A 16,740-nucleotide genomic window follows, 5' to 3' on the forward strand; every position below is an offset into this window, starting at 1 on the left:
CACTGAAATGAAATGTTAGCTTAATGTTGACTGAGTCAGACAACAGCAGCATGAATTTGCATTTTTTTTTTATTGAGTTTTTAAGAAACTGGATTTCCAAAAAAAAGGCATAAATATATTTTCGAAAAAGTTATGACATTTTGTTCTTAGTCATCTGATATTCTCAAGCTATACAGACACGTTTGTGAGTTGTGGAGACCCTGCGCATGGCAAACCACTACCTTACCAATGGTACCTCAATCTCGGCATCGGTAATCCTTAGATGTACCAATCTTACACCAGTCGTACTGATTTATCATTGATACAGTCTAGGCATACCAATTTGACTTACCAGATGTTTCATTGTAATGTATCAGTACCATACCAAACCTTACTACTGGAGAAATGGATCCCAGACATTACCAAAGAAATGTACATTCCTAGTCCTTCTGAATTATTTTTATTCAAATAAATTCTTACAGTTCTTCCAACCTAATAAAAATAGGAACAACAGAATTCAAAATTGATGACTTTGGGTCAATAACTATTTTATCTGGTGTCTTTGAGGTTTTGTAGGCTCTAAAACTTGTTAAGAGCTGAATCAAAGCAATTTTTGTCTGCATCACAGCAAACCTATTTCCAATGCATATTCTGGGTCCATCACCTTTAGAAATAAGAATTAAGTTCTAAAACTTGTTCTTTTAAAAAATATTTACCAAAAGGAATAAAAGCCATGGGATGTCTTTTGGCTTTATTTTCAGGTGTGAATCTTTCTGGATTGAACTGTTCAGGTTTTGGATGATATTTAGGATCATTATGAATCATATAGATTGGAACAATCACAAGTGGTCCTTTTGGGATTTCAAGACTTGTTTTGGGTACTTTATAATTTTTGGATGCCTGCCTTATAGCCGCTGTTCCAGGTGGACACATTCGTAGAGTCTCTGAGGATGATAAATTGAGAAAAGGTCAACAAAATGTTCCAAATTCTTACCATTGATGACCATATCCAAATATTTCATGTCCTGCATAGCTTCATAAGTGACTTTGTTGTCATGTCTAGACAAAACAGCCTTAATTTCATCTCTCAGCTTCTCTTGCAATTCAGTATTTTGAACTAAATGGTAAAGAGTAAAGGTTGTTGTCGTCGAGGATGTCTCAAATCCTCCAATAAAGAATGCAAAGCACTGAGCAGCAATTTCATCTGTGGACAGTTTATCTTCTCCTTTACGTCCTTCAGTTCCAATTTTCATAAGCGAATTCAGCACATCATTCCGTTCAATGTTGTTTTTCAATCGATACTCAATTGTTTCCCTTACAACTCCTAGGAAGAAGTCTGATAAGTCTGTTGGAAATTGTCGTAATTTCAGCTTTATTGCTAAAGACTTGAAGTTAGCAAGGAACAGCAGGTTCAACAGAAAGTTTTGACTTGTAAAGATTTTTCGTCCCATCACTCGAAACTTTGAGTCTGGATCTTCAATTGCGTTCATTTCCAATCCAAATGCAACATTTCCAATCACGTCAGTCATGAAGCTTGCAATCACTTCCTTAATTTCGACATTATCAAGATTCTCATTTGCTTTGAGCTTATTAAGCATGTGATGAGACAGTTCAAGTATTGTGCTGAACATTATCTTCATTTTTCCACTTGTGAATGTTGGAGTCAGCTTGTGTCTCATGTTCCTCCACTCTTGATCTTCAATTCTCGTTAAGTCATTGGTCAGTGGATCATTTTCTATTGAGTGATACAGTCCTCGATTATGGAAAGTATCAAAATCTTTAATCAAAATGTCTTTAGCAAGATCCAAATCAGTAACGACAAAATTAGCACTTAAAAACATGTAAAGTCCATGAATCGGTGAATCACTGCTGAATTTCTTGTAAGTCCTTCTAAGGATGTCCACCAAATGATACTTCTTCCCTATTCCTTGAACATTCCCGAATGGAAATTTTGGTTTTTCATGCATAAACCCAAGTTTTTCGAGTTGCGAATATTTTTTACGCACATAATATACACAGCATGTGATGATAATCAGCAAAATTGATAATAATATTTGCGGCAGCATGGCAAATACGACCGAATGCCTTGACTTGAAATTGAGTAATGAATTGCTGTACTATATTGACAAACAATACCAATAGAGTTTTGTGTATTAGTTTGATGAATTGTTGCAGGGCAGTAACCAGAAGCTTCCTCGATGAGAATGAGGGGAGGGGCTTACTATTGATGGGGTATTTTCACGAATGACCCTAGCAAATTGAAGAATTTGCTCCAAAAGTGGGCGTTGAGCTGACCACCAACCGCCCACCTTCCTGAACATGCCCCTAAATTGAAGGATGTGTGTGTGCATGCTCAAACTCAAAACAGAAGCTACGGCAATAAAAAGCTTTTTTTATTTCAAAAATTTTTATTATCTACAAAAAGCATAATCTGATAATGATACAAAGATTTATAGCTTTTCAAACTTCAACTTAATAGTAACTTCCGATTGTAATGTTGGTGATTTTGGATCAAATTCGAATTTTTCGGGTGTCGTTGGAGTTTTGTGGAATCGGAAGTTGTCCAACATTTGAATAAGAGTAATTTTAGTTTGCATCAATCCGAAACGATTGCCTATGCAGTTTCTTGGTCCGTCACCGAATGGAATGTGAGCCATTGGATGTCTCTTTGCTTTGTTTTCATCCGAAAATCGTTCGGGATCGAATTTTTCTGGATCTGGGTAATAGGCTGGATCTCTGTGAATCCAAATTACGGGAGTGAAGACAAGAGAATCTTTTGGAATTACCAAATCTGTTTTAGGGACTTTGTAGTCTTTAGATGCTTGTCTGATTACTGCCGGTGCTGGTGGAGTCAATCGAAGGGTTTCTGTAATTATTCAGGATATTAATAAAAATCCATCTTGATCCAAAATGCCTAATACTTACCATTAACGACCATATCCAAATACTTCATTTCCTTCATAGCTTCATATGTCAATTTGTTGCCATATTTACCCAAAACAGTCTTAATTTCATCTCTAAGCTTCTCTTGCATTTCCGGGTTCATTGTAAGGAAGTAAAGTGCATGTGTCGCTGTACTCGATGAAGTTTCATGACCAGCCACAAAAAATACAAAGCACTGAGCTGCAATCTCATCAATTGTGAGCTTTTCTTCTCCTTCACGGCCTTCATTGCCAATTTTCATGAGTAAATTAAGCACATCATTACGTTCGATCTTATTTTGTAGACGATATTCGACTGTGTCTTTTACAGCACCTCTAAAGAAATCGGATATTTCTGTTGGTATCAGACGCATTCCAATTTTTGCTGCAAAATGTCTAAAATTGGTCAAAATTAAAGCCTTGATGAAGAAGTTTTGGTTTGTGAAGAACTTCCTTCCCATTTCCCTAAATTTTGAGTATGGATCCTCAATTGAGTTCATTTCCAGTCCAAAGGCAACATTTCCAATGACGTCTGTCATGAAACTTGCAAGCAATTCCTTAATTTCAACGTTGTCCAAATCATCAGTTGACTTGAGCTTTTGTATCATGTGGTTGGACACTTCAAGGACAGTATGGAACATCATTTTCATTTTTCCACTAGTGAACGTCGGTGTCAGCTTGTGTCTCATGTTTCTCCACTCTTGATCCTCAATTGCAAGCAAGTGTGCTGTCAATGGATCATGTTTTTTGGAACTGAATATTCCACGGTTACGGAAATTCTCAAAATCTCTAATTAATATGTCTTTAGCAAGATCCAAGTCAGTGACAATAAAGTTGGCATTCATAAACATGTAAAGTCCATGGATCGGAGCTTGCTTGCTAAACTTGTCGTATGTCCTCTTTAAAATATGAACCAGATGGTACTTCTTGCCGACACCCTTCATGTTACCGAACGGAAATTCAGGCTTTTCATGCAGGAAGCCTAATTCTTTCAGCCTAGAATATTTTTTACGTATAAAATAAGCAACAAGGCTGATTATTATCAGCAAAAATGCTACGACCGTTCCAAACGCCATTTCTAGTGCGTCCGAATTGTTCAAAATCAAATTTCAAACTAAAATTGCCGCACACGATTGCCTGTAGTCTTATATATTCTAAATTGTGTTGGTAGACTTTTGGAGTTATTTTTAGACTTCACATTCCAAAATATTTTCTCTATTCGTGTATATTTTGTGAATGTTGATATGGCTGGGAAGCGAAACTGTGTTTGGATTTTTGGAATATTTTATTAAAATCAATGAAATTTAGATTTGGTCCAAAACTGCAGGCTTGTAGACAAAAACAGTAGACTTAAAGACAAATAATGCAATCCTACAGCCTTGGACGAACTGTAAGGCATAGCCCAAAACTGCAACACTGCACATCCATACGAAGAAACCACAGGCCTACAGTTCTTGACCGAACCCTAATAAAACTTACAAAAAATCGTATTTACATCAAAGTATTTAGTCTGTCTTAATTAATATTCAGTTCAATTTCTCAAGCTTCAAAATCACATCCACAATTGGTGACAATATTGGTGCTCGTGGGTTGTAAATGATTTTGTCTGGTGTCTTTGAGGTTTTTGAAAATTTAAAATTCGTCAATAGCTGAATCAATGCGATTTTGGTCTGCATCAAGCCGAATCGATTGCCAATGCAGTTTCTTGGTCCATCACCTGTGGAAATAATAAGCAGGTTAACTTAAATTGTTCAAAAGGTCATTAGCCTTAGAATAACTCAATGCTTACCAAACGGCAAATGTGCCATTGGATGTCTCTTAGCCTTATTCTCATCATTAAACCTTTCTGGATCGAACTTCTCAGGTTCTGGATAGTAAGCTGGATCATTGTGGATTATTAAGATTGGAATGAATACAAGAGACTTCTTTTGAATTTCCAAATCAGTTTTAGGTATTTTGTAGTTCCTTGATGCTTGTCGAATAGCAACCGGTGCCGGTGGATACATGCGAAGAGTTTCTGGAATGGCAAGGCTCAGTTTACTTCATTTAAGACTTGATTTACTTACCATTTACGACCATTTCCAAATATTTCATTTCCTGCATTGCTTCATAAGTGACTTTGTTGTCATGTTTAGCTACAACTGACTTGATTTCATCTCGGAGCTTCTCCTGTAGTTCTGGATAATTTGCTAAACTATAAAGTGCATAGGTTGTGGCACTTGATGATGTTTCATGACCGGCAATAAAGAATATAAAGCATTGGGCGGCAATTTCGTCAATTGTTAGTTCCTCTTCTCCTTCTCGTCCTTCTCGACCAATTTTCATGAGCAGATTAAGCACATCATTACGTTCAATGTTATTTTCACGACGATACTCAACAGTTTCCTTCACAATTCCTCTGAAGAAGTCTGTAATATCTGCTGGAAGTAGTTTAAGTCTAAGTTTTCTGGCTAAATTTCTAAAAGTAGCAAAAAGTAAAGCTTTTGCAAAGAAGTTTTGGGCCACGAAGATTTTCTTAGTTGTTTGTCGGAACTTAGAATCAGGATCTTCAACTGCATGCATTTCAAGTCCGAATGCAACATTTCCAATGACATCAGTCATAAAGTCAGCAAGAATTGTTTTAAGTTCAACGTTATCGAGGCTTGAACTTGTTTTAAGTTTGTTAAGCATATGATTGGATACATCCAAGAATGTATGGAACATCATCTTCATTTTTCCACTAGTAAATGTCGGTGTCAACTTGTGTCTCATGTTCCTCCATTCTTCATCTTCAAGAGTAAATAGATGAGCACTTAATGGATCATGATGCTTGGAACTGAACAGTCCTCGATTGTGAAAAGCATCAAAGTCTCTTATTAAGATGTCTTTAACTAGATCTAAATCAGTGGCAACAAAATTTGGAGTAAAGAACATGTAAAGTCCATGAATTGGTGCTTGTTTGCAGAACTTGTCGTAAGTTCTTCTAATAATATCGACTAAATGATATTTCGTTCCAATTCCTTTCGCATTTCCAAATGGAAATTCTGGTTTTTCATGTAAGAATCCAAGTTCCTGTAACTTTGAATAACGTTTGCGTATCCAATACACAGCTAATGTGATAATTAGCAGCAAAAGCGCTAAAATTGTACCAAATGCCATTACAGCACGTTTGATTACTTCCACTTCAGATTATAAACTGAGAACGTATGTCATATAAGCTTATTTATATTGTATTTTGAATAGATGTGTATTTAAAACTGAGAGTTACAGACTGGTTAGTATTAGTGTGTGCTGAAGATGTTACAGAACCTAGCACAATCAAAAATTTTATTGTCATTTGACAAGTTTGGAATCATTACACAGGAGGTTGATTTGTGTTGTTTTTGATGTCTAAGTTAATGAACTGTGGAGTCACAGGGGTTGATCCACTAAGCACCCCCTATTTTGGTACAAAAAGTACAGATTCGATAAATACAGTAGGCTACGCCCTAGACAACAGCTGACCCCCAAGCACCCCCTCAATTGACAGTAGTTAACAACGAGCATGCTCACATGAGATGTGATGCGAAATTTAAGTCATTACCCAGTTCCCAGCCCCGACATTTCGCTAAATGTAATCGTTAGAACAGAATGTACATTACAATTATCACATTATATATGTATATGTATGTTTACCTCCAGCTGATAATGTAATCAATTGGTGAGAGATAGTGTACAATTGAGAATGAATGAGCTGAAACTGGTTTTAATACTCAATTTCTGTATTTTAATTTTGCCGGTGTTTATTAAAATTTACATGCAGTAGCTATGATGTCATTTTGAAGTCAGACCCACCAAAAACTCATCATCGAACTTCTTCACATTTTCAAAAATTCCTACAAAATTAAATTTAATTAAATTATCTTCCAGCAACATCTAAATTACAGCCATAAACTCACACAATTTTGAATATAATACATTCATAAACATTACAGTCAATTCCAGTCTACAACGATAAAATAAATATTATGAATGAGAATGTTTTGTTCGCTGACAGATTCTCTGTCAAGGTCGAATTTGAAAATGGAAGTAAGAAATCATCTGGAAATGTGAATCATCATAATTTGTAAATAAATAGCTGCGCGAATGTGCTAGTTGACTATTAATAAAAATTATTAGATTTTTTCACTATTGCTTCCTTAATCTCAGAGCTCGAAGTCGAGTCGAGTCGACTTCGACCATATCGGCTTCGAGCTCTGCTTAATCTGATGAGGCACGGCACCAAGAATAAGAATGCTACATAGGAGGTTCGTAAATATAATAAGCATCAATGCATCATGACTAGAATGTCATTCATCTACCATAAAAATATCTCAACACTGCTGCTTTGCATCACCAAATAAAAACAATATTTTGATCGAAATTCTCAGCCGAGCAGACACGTGCAGCACATAAAACCGGCGATCAAATAGTAAACAATATTTTATTTTTGCAAAGTCATTTTGTTTTGAAAATTGAAGCCGAGTCTTCTTCACTTCTTCTTCACATTGTCATCGCTTCTAGTGTTATTCAAACTCTGCGAATGATCATGAATGACAAGCACAATGAGTAATGCGTTCCTAAAATGGTCATTAGAAATGATGATAAAAATTTCATTCATTATGGCTTTCAGAATGTCGTGTCTTAATCATTTTTAATTATCATTTATCAATACTTAGAGATAAGATTAGAATCCACCATATAAGGCTGATGAATTCATTTAGGGTATGTCCTTAAAAGGGGTAATGAGTCGATTACTTAGTCATTAAATTCACTTGTGTCGAGTCAATGAAATTTGAGGGTATCTAGATTAATGAGTAAGCATTTTATGGTACCTGATTTAAGTGACATAATAGTGTGTGACTACACTTGTGTAACTGCCTGGGATATCGATAAGATAGTGACTTAATCTTAATTTTCAATTCTGAAATTGAGAGATTTTTAAGCTCTAAATTGAAGCTCATGTAATAATCGAGTCGAATCAAGACACTGATAAAGTTAGTTTTCATAAAATTAATCCTTAAGCCTTTATTTAAAGCACTTTATTCTTATTAATCAACAAAATAAGATCCTTAATTTCTAACTCTTTTCTGAATATCTCGTCCATCTAATACTGTAAGCTCAATCACATTCTAATCAGTAGTAGGCAACCTATGCCACAGCATACGTTGATGGCAAGCCACGTCAAAAACCACACAATTCATGGCATTTCCTAGTATGCCACATCACACAGGTTGTCCACCACTGCTCCTAACAATTACGAAAGTCTCTCAACTTTCAACCACAATCCACCTTCTGGACTTTGTAATGATGCTGTTGGTGAGTATCTCATTGGAACAGGAGTTCTATCACTTGGAAGAATTCTGAAGTTCTTCAATAGCTTAACGAGACCGAGTTTTGCTTGCATTGTTCCGAATCTCAATCCAATGCAAATGCGAGGTCCTTCGGCTGTGAATATAAAAGAATCAATGATCAACCTGAAAATTCAATTTGTAACTCAACAACTTACAGAATGGAATAAATGCAAATGGATGTCTCTTCTTAACATTCTCTTCCGTGAATCTCTCGGGATCAAACTCCTTTGGATTTTCATAATATCGTTCATCATTGTGAAGACCAACAACTGGTATCATAATATGCATGCCTGCAGGAATGACTAAATTTGTGTTAGGGATTTTATAATCTTTTGTGGCACTTCTGTTCTGATTATCAACAATTGGATGTCTACGGACGGTCTCATTGAAGACCATGTCCAAATATTTCATTTCGATGATTGCATCGTAAGTCACTTGTCCGTTATGCTTCTCAAGAACTTCTTCAATTTCGGCTCTCAAGCGGTCTTGAATGTCTTGGTGAAGAGCAAGTTCATAGGTACAGAATGTCATGACACTTGAGCTTGTCTCATGTCCAGCAAGGAAGAAGACGAAGCTATTAGCAGCAATTTCATCAAAAGTCAATCCAGCATCACTGTTCTTAATATTAATCAACAATTGGAAGAAGTCATTCCTCTGGATATTGTTCTTCTCACGATACTCAAGGTTGTCACGGACAATTTTAGTGAAAAAGTCAATTGTCTTTTGTGTATTGAGTCCCATTCCTAATTTACTAGCAATTCTTGGGAATGACAGCATAAAGAATGCCTTTAAATTTTCCCATGATGATGGATGGAAGACAGCTGTTGCCATTTTTCTAAATTCATTATCTGGATCTCCATGGCATTTTATATCCAATCCAAATGCAACATTGGCAATAACTTCCGTTGTGAATGATGCATAAACTTCCTTCATTTCCAATGCTGTCTTGCCGTCAGCAAGTGGCATTAAATAATCAACCATTTTATCACCAGTTTCAGACACAATTGGGAACATCATCTTCATCCGTCCACTTGTAAATGTTGGACTCAATTTAGCTCTCAAGTCTTTCCATGGCTGTCCATCAATAAAGAATAAATGTCCAGTAAGTGGATCATTTTTAAAGTCCAAATCAAATCCATGTTGATGGAAGCTGTCGAAATGCTTGACAAGAATGTCTTTGATTAAGTCTGGATCAGTTGGCATCAAATTAGGCTTTGTCAGCATGAAGAACCCAAAAGCTGGTGCTTTGTTCTTGTACTTTTCATATTCACGGGTTATAAAGTCACTCATATGCTCAGTACGGCCAACATTTCCGAGACTTCCGAACGGAATTTTAGCTTCAACATATGGAAATCCAAGTCTTTCGAATAACTGGAACCGATGTCTTATCCATAAGTAGGCAGCAATTAAAGCTAACGCAATATAAATGTACATTTTGTTCTTAGTTCTTACTCTTGTGAACGTCGATTAAAGACTAACAAGCAGGAGAAAAAATGTCCACTAATAAAACTTACTTGTGTTGACTATCTACGGCTATCAGCGCTAACGTGTATTTTTTTACGTTTCGTTAAATTATCGATAATCAACTTGATGAGATAAAAAGCAAATTTTCAATTGTGACTTCATTATCTTTATGTGTGTAATGTGTGTGATATAATGACTGTAATTGAATGTAGAAGAGTTCAATGTCAAAGTCAGTAATATTGCTGATTGAAACAGATGTAGATGAAAGAGGTCGGGATCGTTTGGAGGGGTGTATTCAGGAAGGGTTATGTGGGTCGTACTAGAAACAGCGAAAAAGCATCCGATTCCGACTGAACTAAACTTTCCCTGAAATTGAATTAGGTCGTTAAGGTTGATTGGTTGATGCTCTAACCACTTATCCTCCCTTCACAAATTCCAGGCTACGTTCCTGAGCATTAATACTTAGCAAGTTGAGCTGTAGACTATAGTTTGAGATGTGTTTGTAAGAATTATGAGAATCATGATAATTAGTTCTAATAATCATGTAAATTTGACTGGTCATCTTCGTATAATTAGTTTTTTTGTGGACTAGCATGACTTGTGTAAACAAAGACTGGTGATATTCATTTAAAAAGGTTCAGTTTATTAAATTTTGCTAAATTATTTTTAAAGCAATCTACAAATTTTAGTACAATTGCTATATGTGCTTGTCATCATGGCAGTGCTAAATTCATGTATGTACAGTTTCAGTTGTGGTATAGCTACATATGTCCAATGTATGAATGGCTATGTTCAATCTCAGCTAATAACCTTTTTGAGGGTATTCTGCTTGTGGCTAATCATCTCAAGCTCCTATTTCTCTAAAGTCTTTCAACTTTCAACCACAATCCACCATCTGGACTCTGAAACGGAGCTGTTGGTGAATATTTCATTGGATATGGGGTTTTGTCACTTGTGAGAATTTTAAAGTTTTTCAAAAGCTTCACTAGGCCTAGTTTTGCTTGCATTGTTCCGAATCTCAAGCCAATGCAAATGCGAGGTCCTTCAGCTGTGAATATAAAAGAACCAATGATCAGCATGAATATTCAATTACCAACTCATCAACTTACAGAATGGAATAAACGCAAATGGATGTCTTTTCTTAACATTTTCTTCCGTAAATCTCTCAGGATCAAACTCATCAGGATTGTCGTAATACTTTGTATCATAATTAAGTCCAATAACAGGTATAATAATCTGTGTACCAGCAGGAATCACTAAATTTGTGTTTGGAATCTTATAGTCTCTAGTTGATCGTCTGAGTTGATTATCAATGACAGGATGCTTCCTTGCTGTTTCATTGAAGACCATATCCAAGTATTTCATTTCCATAATTGCATCATAAGTGACATCTCCGTCGTGTTTCTCAAGAACTTCTTCGATTTCCGCTCTCAAGCGATCTTGAACATCTTGATGTAGAGCAAGTTCGTAGGTACAGAATATCATGACACTCGAACTTGTTTCATGTCTAAATCAAAAATTATTTCTATTTAATTTAATTAACTTCTAACATGGAATTCTCACCCAGCTACAAAGAACTCGTAGCTATTAGCAGCAATTTCCTCAAAAGTCAAGCTGCCGTCTTTATTTTTAAGATTAATCAGCAACTGGAAGAAGTCATTCCTTTGAATATTGTTTTTCTCACGATACTCAAGGTTGTCACGGACAATGTTAGTGAAAAAGTCGATAGTCCTTTGAGTATTAAATCCCATTCCTAACTTTGCAGCTACTGATGGAAATGAATTCCTAAAAATAGCTTTTACATTTTCCCATCCCGATGGATGAAAGACATCCATTGCCATTCTTCGAAATTCATTATTTGGATTTCCTTGACATTTTATGTCCAATCCAAAAGCTACATTAGCAATCACTTCTGTTGTAAATGATGAATAAACTTCACTCATTTCCAAGACTTTACGTCCATTTGCATGCGGCAATAAATATTCAATCATCCCATCGGCAATGTCTGACACAATCGGGAACATCAATTTCATCTTACCAGTCGTGAATGTTGGACTTAATTTAGCTCTTAAGTCCTTCCATGCCTGTCCATCGATGAAAAATAAATTATTAACAAGTGGATCGTTCCTGAAATCAATGTCGATTCCGTGCTGATGAAAATTATCAAAATGCTTCACTAAAATGTCTTTAATCAATTCAATATTTGTCGGAACTAAGCATGGCTTTGTCAGCATGAAAATTCCAAATGCCGGCGATTTATCCTTAAAACGTTCATACTCTCTTCTGAGAAAATCACTCATGTGCTCAGTTTGTCCAACATTACCCAAACTTCCGAATGGAATTTTTGGTTCAACAAAAGGAAATCCAAGCCTTTCGAAGAACTGAAATCGACTTTTTAGCCATATATAAATGATGAACGCGAGAAGAATAATAAAAATCAGCATTTTGCACGACTTTTGCTCTTTCGGTATCTAAAAACTGACTGACTTGATTCCAAAATAACAAAAAATACATTCAATTGATTAACAACACGAGCGTAGCTCAATTTTGTGTTTTCTTTTCCACTCCTTCAAACTATTTATTTAATTGTGATAAGAATTTTGATTATTTACGTACGTATGTGATAACGGATTGTGAATTGTGTGAGGGACTAGGGACGGAGTAAGGGTTTGATCAAAAATTCAAGAAATTTACAATAAATTTTAAGAAATTTTCTCAACTTTCAACCACATCCCACCAACTGGAGATTGTAAGTGGCTACTTGGTGACATCTTAAATGCGGTCTTGTTGCAAGGTTTGATTATGAAGTTCTTTAAGAGCTTCACTAAAGCTATTTTCGTCTGCATTGGTCCGAATCTGCAAAAAAGGTTCAATTTGTTAAAAATAAAGCCTCAAGTATGTTCAGTCGGTCCTTTTCGGAATCAAAATTGTTGATCAATTACCTCAATCCAAGGCAAAATCGGGGACCTTCAGCTGTGGTCAATAAGATTTTTCAATTATTTTTACTTCAAATTCGAATAAGGTTCGTCCAAAACTGCAGACCTCTAGTCTTGGACAAACTATAAATTACAGCTCAAAACTGCAGGCCTGTGCATCCTAAACACAGGAATGCAGCCCTGCAGCTCTTGGCCGAACCCCAAATTTTACTCACAAAATGGCAAAAACACAAAATTCTCTCGTGCCTTAACATTTTCCTCACTAAATCTCTCCGGATCAAATGTATCAGGATCATTATGATATCTTTCATCATAATTGAATCCAATGGTTGGAACAAGGACAACAGTTCCAGCAGGAATAACTAATTTACTGTTAGGAATCTGATAATCCTTTGCAGCTCGTCTAGTTTGAGCTTCTATGATGGGATACTTTCTGAGGGTTTCTAGGAAGACCATCTCTAGATATTTCATTTCCATGATTGCATCATAAGTCACTTCACCGTTGTGTTTTTCGAGAACTTCGAGGATTTCCTCTCTCAGGCGATCTTGGACATGCTGATTCATTGCAAGCTCGTAGGAACAAAATGTCAATGTACTTGAGCTGGTCTCATAGCTGAAAATATTGTTATGGGTCATGGAAGGCACAAGGCGTAGAAATGACTAGTAACTGAATTTAGGTAAGCTTGACTCTGCGCGGAGGCCAAATTTCGTCGAATCTGACCAAAAGCTAGAATCAAGCTAGCCTGGATTCGGATATTCAGCCACTTCTTCGCTATGAGCTTTCCGGTTGACATTACCCAGCAATAAAGAATATAAAACAATTGGCAACAAGTTCTGCAAAAGTCATTCCATTCTTACTGTTGATCATCTGTTGGAACAAGTCATTTCGGTCGATATTGTTCTTCTCTCGATACTCCATATTATCCCGGACAGCACCTTCGAAAAATTCTTTTGTTTTTTTAGAAGTAACTGTCAGTCCTAGCATATTAGCAAGCTTAGGAAAGCATATCATTGTCAATGTTTTCATCTTTCCGAATGTTGTTGGATTAAGGAACGTACTGGCAGCATTATAGAACTCATTATCTGGCTTACCAAGACATTCAATATTCAATCCAAATGCAACATTACCAATTAGTTCTGTTGTGTATCCTGCATATACACTGTTCATTTCACAGCTGTCTTTATTTTCACTGAATGTCTTTAAATATTCAATCATTCTGTCTGATTGCTTTGATATTGTGGGGAACATGGATTTAATTCTGCTGCTTGAGAACATCGGTGTCATTATACTTCTCATGTTCTTCCACTTTGTTCCATCAACAAAGAAAATGCCGTGGAAGAGCGTGTCCTTTGAAAATCCAAAATCCATTCCATGGCTGTAAAAAATGTCAAATCTTTTGACTAGAATATCCTTAATGGCATCTAGGTCAGTAACGACGAGAGTCTTTCTAAAGATTTGAAAGACACCAAAAGCAGGTCCTTTGTCTTTAAAATTATCATATTCTCTTCTAAGAAATTCACTTATGTGCTCAGTTCTTCCAACATTTTTGAAGCTTCCTAATGGGAATGTCGGTGTAACGCACGGAAATCCATGCTTTTCGAAAAAGCTGTAGTAGTTCTTGATGTAGAAGTAAATAGAAGTGAATAAAATTGCTAAAGTAAGTAACAACATCGCGACGACTGTTCGATTTAAGAGATTATAAGAGACTGGATGGTATTTGAATTAAAATCGGAAATGTAGAGTTCAAAGCAATAATCAAAACATTTATTTTTAAAAAACTTGTTATCAAGAACGAGTCTTAAAATAACAGAATCAAGAATTTTTAGGTGATGCTTGACATTAAAATACATGAAGTTTATTAAAAATGACTGTTAAAATACATGATTAAATAGTTTCGTGAACTTAAAAATTCGCCCGATCAGCACAAGATTTTTTTGACAGCCAATTGACATCCAAGTTGCGACCACATAGCATTCAAGTTGCAGCAGCATTTTCGATTATGATCAGTTCAACTGCTCAAGTTTAAGCCACATTCCACCAAGTGGTGACTGAAAACCAGAATTTGGTGTATACTTCATCGGGATCAAGGTTTTGTTGCATGGAAGTAGTCTGAAATTTTGCAGTAGCTTCACAATTCCTATTTTCACTTGCATTGTTCCGAATCTAAACGTGGAAAGTAGGCAAAGAATTAAAATTTTATATCTAGTATCCAGAATAGCTATTTGTATGTTGACAGCTTTCTTACCTCTGACCAATACACATTCGATGACCTTCAGCTGTAAAATAAACAAGGAAACTCATAAACATGTTCATTGTCTGTTCAGGGTTCGATTCTCTAGGCGTGCATCCAGAAATTTGTTAACGAAGTGGGAAAACCTTCAAGATCCTCCCTGAATACGCCCCTGGGATGAAACAAATACTTACAAAATGGTATAAATGTGTGTGGAACTATCTTCTTAATATTATCATCTGAAAATCTCTCAGGATCAAAAACATCTGGATTCTCAAAATATTTCTCATCATGATGAAGTCCAATTGCTGGAATTAATACTGTAACTCCACTCTCGATCACTAAATCAGTGTTTGGAATTTTAAAATCTTTTGAACATTTTCGTACGTGTGTATCAACAACTGGATACATTCTCATTGTTTCGTTAAAGACCATGTCTAAGTACTTCATTTCCTTTATTCCATCATATGTCACTTCTCCGTTGTATCTTTCGACAACTTCTTCTATTTCAGTTCGTAAACGATATTGAATGTCTTGGTTGAGTGCAAGCTCATAGCAGCAGAATGACATCACACTTGAGCTTGTCTCGAAGCTGTTAGAATGATTAAGTCATATAAGGCATTGAAACAATTAAATTTACTTACCCAGCTGCAAAAAAGATGAAGCTATTAGCTGAAATTTCATTTAAGCTCATTCCTACATCGCTGTTTTTCACATCAATCAGCAATTGGAAGAAGTCATTCCGTCTGATGTTATTTTTCTCTCGATATTCCATATTTTCACGTACGGTTCCAATGAAAAAGTCAATTACATGCTTGGAATTGATGCCTAAGTTGAAGAACTTGGCAACTTTTGGAAAAGAAAAAATGACAAAATTTTCAAAATTCTTCAATTTTGGTGGCTCGAAGACATTCCTTGTTATCTGCCTAAACTCATTGTCTGGATGTCCAAGGCACTTTATATCCAATCCGAATGCAATATTTGCAATGACTTCAGTCGTAAATGATGCGAAAATTTCCTTCATTTCTAAACTTTCGTGAGTTATATCCTCAAGCTTTAAATATTGAACCATCCGGTCTGCAGCTTCAGCCACAATCGGAAACATCATTTTTATCTTTCCACTTGTAAATGTCGGACTTAACTTAGCCCTTAGATCTCTCCATTCTTGGCCACTGGCTGTGAATAAGTTCTTCCATAAAGGATCAGACTTTTCATTGACATAAAGACCTCGTTCATGAAAATTCTCAAAACTCGATGAACAGACTTCCTTAACAAGTTCCGGATCAGTAATGACAACACCTGGATTGGTCAGTAAATACATTCCAAATGCCGGTCCTTTATCCTTATAATTGTTATATTCACGTTTCATAAAGACACTAATATGCTCTTTAAATCCAACAGAACCAAAATTTCCCAATGGAATTGATGGTTCCATGTAAACAAATCCCTGATTTTTCCAGTACGAATAACATTTTTTAAAGTATAAATAAATCAGCAAAATTATCGTAATTCCAATGTAAAGTAACATTTTGTGATGTGTATCGGACAAATGCAGACGCAATACTAGAAGTGCTGAAAAAAAATTGATTAAAAAATGAGAGAAAAGAGCGAAAATAGAAGTCTCCAAAAAATATAATGTAAACATGTGTGCAGCGGAGATATTCAAGGGCAAATGAAGAGTTAGAGTTCTGTTTATTTCATGGGACCGAAATAGATCGTCCAGTTAGATTTGTGCTGATGACCAGAAATTTAAAGGCTCTGGTGAATGGCATGAGATTTGATAGATCAATCACAACAACATGAATGAAGACATGAACATGAAGGGGTGCATTAAGAGGGATCTGAGAGGATGTAGTGG

General features: G+C 35.9%; 6 protein-coding genes across 8 annotated transcripts in view; 1 reads left to right on the top strand and 5 right to left on the bottom strand.

The window, feature by feature from the left end:
- Nucleotides 1–16,740, top strand: part of Calx (sodium/calcium exchanger 3) — a 214,584-nt gene that overhangs the window by 165,255 nt on the left and 32,589 nt on the right. The window lies entirely within an intron of this gene.
- LOC139088425 (probable cytochrome P450 6a14) lies at nt 453–2,064 on the bottom strand. The gene is made up of 3 exons (XM_070637643.1): nt 974–2,064; nt 696–923; nt 453–643 (listed from the first exon to the last, which is right to left on the bottom strand). The coding sequence occupies exons 1-3, from the start codon at nt 2,043–2,045 to the stop codon at nt 456–458; spliced, it is 1,488 nt and encodes a 495-aa protein (XP_070493744.1). The 5' UTR covers nt 2,046–2,064; the 3' UTR covers nt 453–455.
- Nucleotides 2,368–16,438, bottom strand: LOC139088565 (uncharacterized). The gene is made up of 9 exons (XM_070637835.1): nt 15,527–16,438; nt 15,077–15,474; nt 14,898–14,928; nt 14,662–14,815; nt 4,967–6,068; nt 4,690–4,917; nt 4,430–4,617; nt 2,905–4,009; nt 2,368–2,845 (listed from the first exon to the last, which is right to left on the bottom strand). Exons 1-9 carry the CDS (start codon nt 16,408–16,410, stop codon nt 2,430–2,432), a joined length of 4,506 nt encoding a protein of 1,501 aa, XP_070493936.1. The 5' UTR covers nt 16,411–16,438; the 3' UTR covers nt 2,368–2,429.
- On the bottom strand, nt 7,896–9,737 carry LOC139088431 (cytochrome P450 6a2-like). Its single transcript, XM_070637650.1, has 2 exons — nt 8,407–9,737; nt 7,896–8,345 (listed from the first exon to the last, which is right to left on the bottom strand). Exons 1-2 carry the CDS (start codon nt 9,683–9,685, stop codon nt 8,155–8,157), a joined length of 1,470 nt encoding a protein of 489 aa, XP_070493751.1. The 5' UTR covers nt 9,686–9,737; the 3' UTR covers nt 7,896–8,154.
- Nucleotides 10,338–12,161, bottom strand: LOC139088432 (probable cytochrome P450 6a20). Its single transcript, XM_070637651.1, has 3 exons — nt 11,279–12,161; nt 10,825–11,222; nt 10,338–10,763 (listed from the first exon to the last, which is right to left on the bottom strand). The coding sequence occupies exons 1-3, from the start codon at nt 12,157–12,159 to the stop codon at nt 10,576–10,578; spliced, it is 1,467 nt and encodes a 488-aa protein (XP_070493752.1). The 5' UTR covers nt 12,160–12,161; the 3' UTR covers nt 10,338–10,575.
- On the bottom strand, nt 12,261–14,343 carry LOC139088434 (probable cytochrome P450 6a20). Its single transcript, XM_070637652.1, has 4 exons — nt 13,449–14,343; nt 12,867–13,264; nt 12,658–12,688; nt 12,261–12,571 (listed from the first exon to the last, which is right to left on the bottom strand). The coding sequence occupies exons 1-4, from the start codon at nt 14,321–14,323 to the stop codon at nt 12,418–12,420; spliced, it is 1,458 nt and encodes a 485-aa protein (XP_070493753.1). The 5' UTR covers nt 14,324–14,343; the 3' UTR covers nt 12,261–12,417.

Source organism: Chironomus tepperi, unplaced genomic scaffold (assembly GCF_022539635.2).
Source record: "Chironomus tepperi strain 1889 unplaced genomic scaffold, CSIRO-AGI_Ctep_v1 contig_163, whole genome shotgun sequence".
NCBI lineage: Eukaryota > Metazoa > Arthropoda > Insecta > Diptera > Chironomidae > Chironomus > Chironomus tepperi.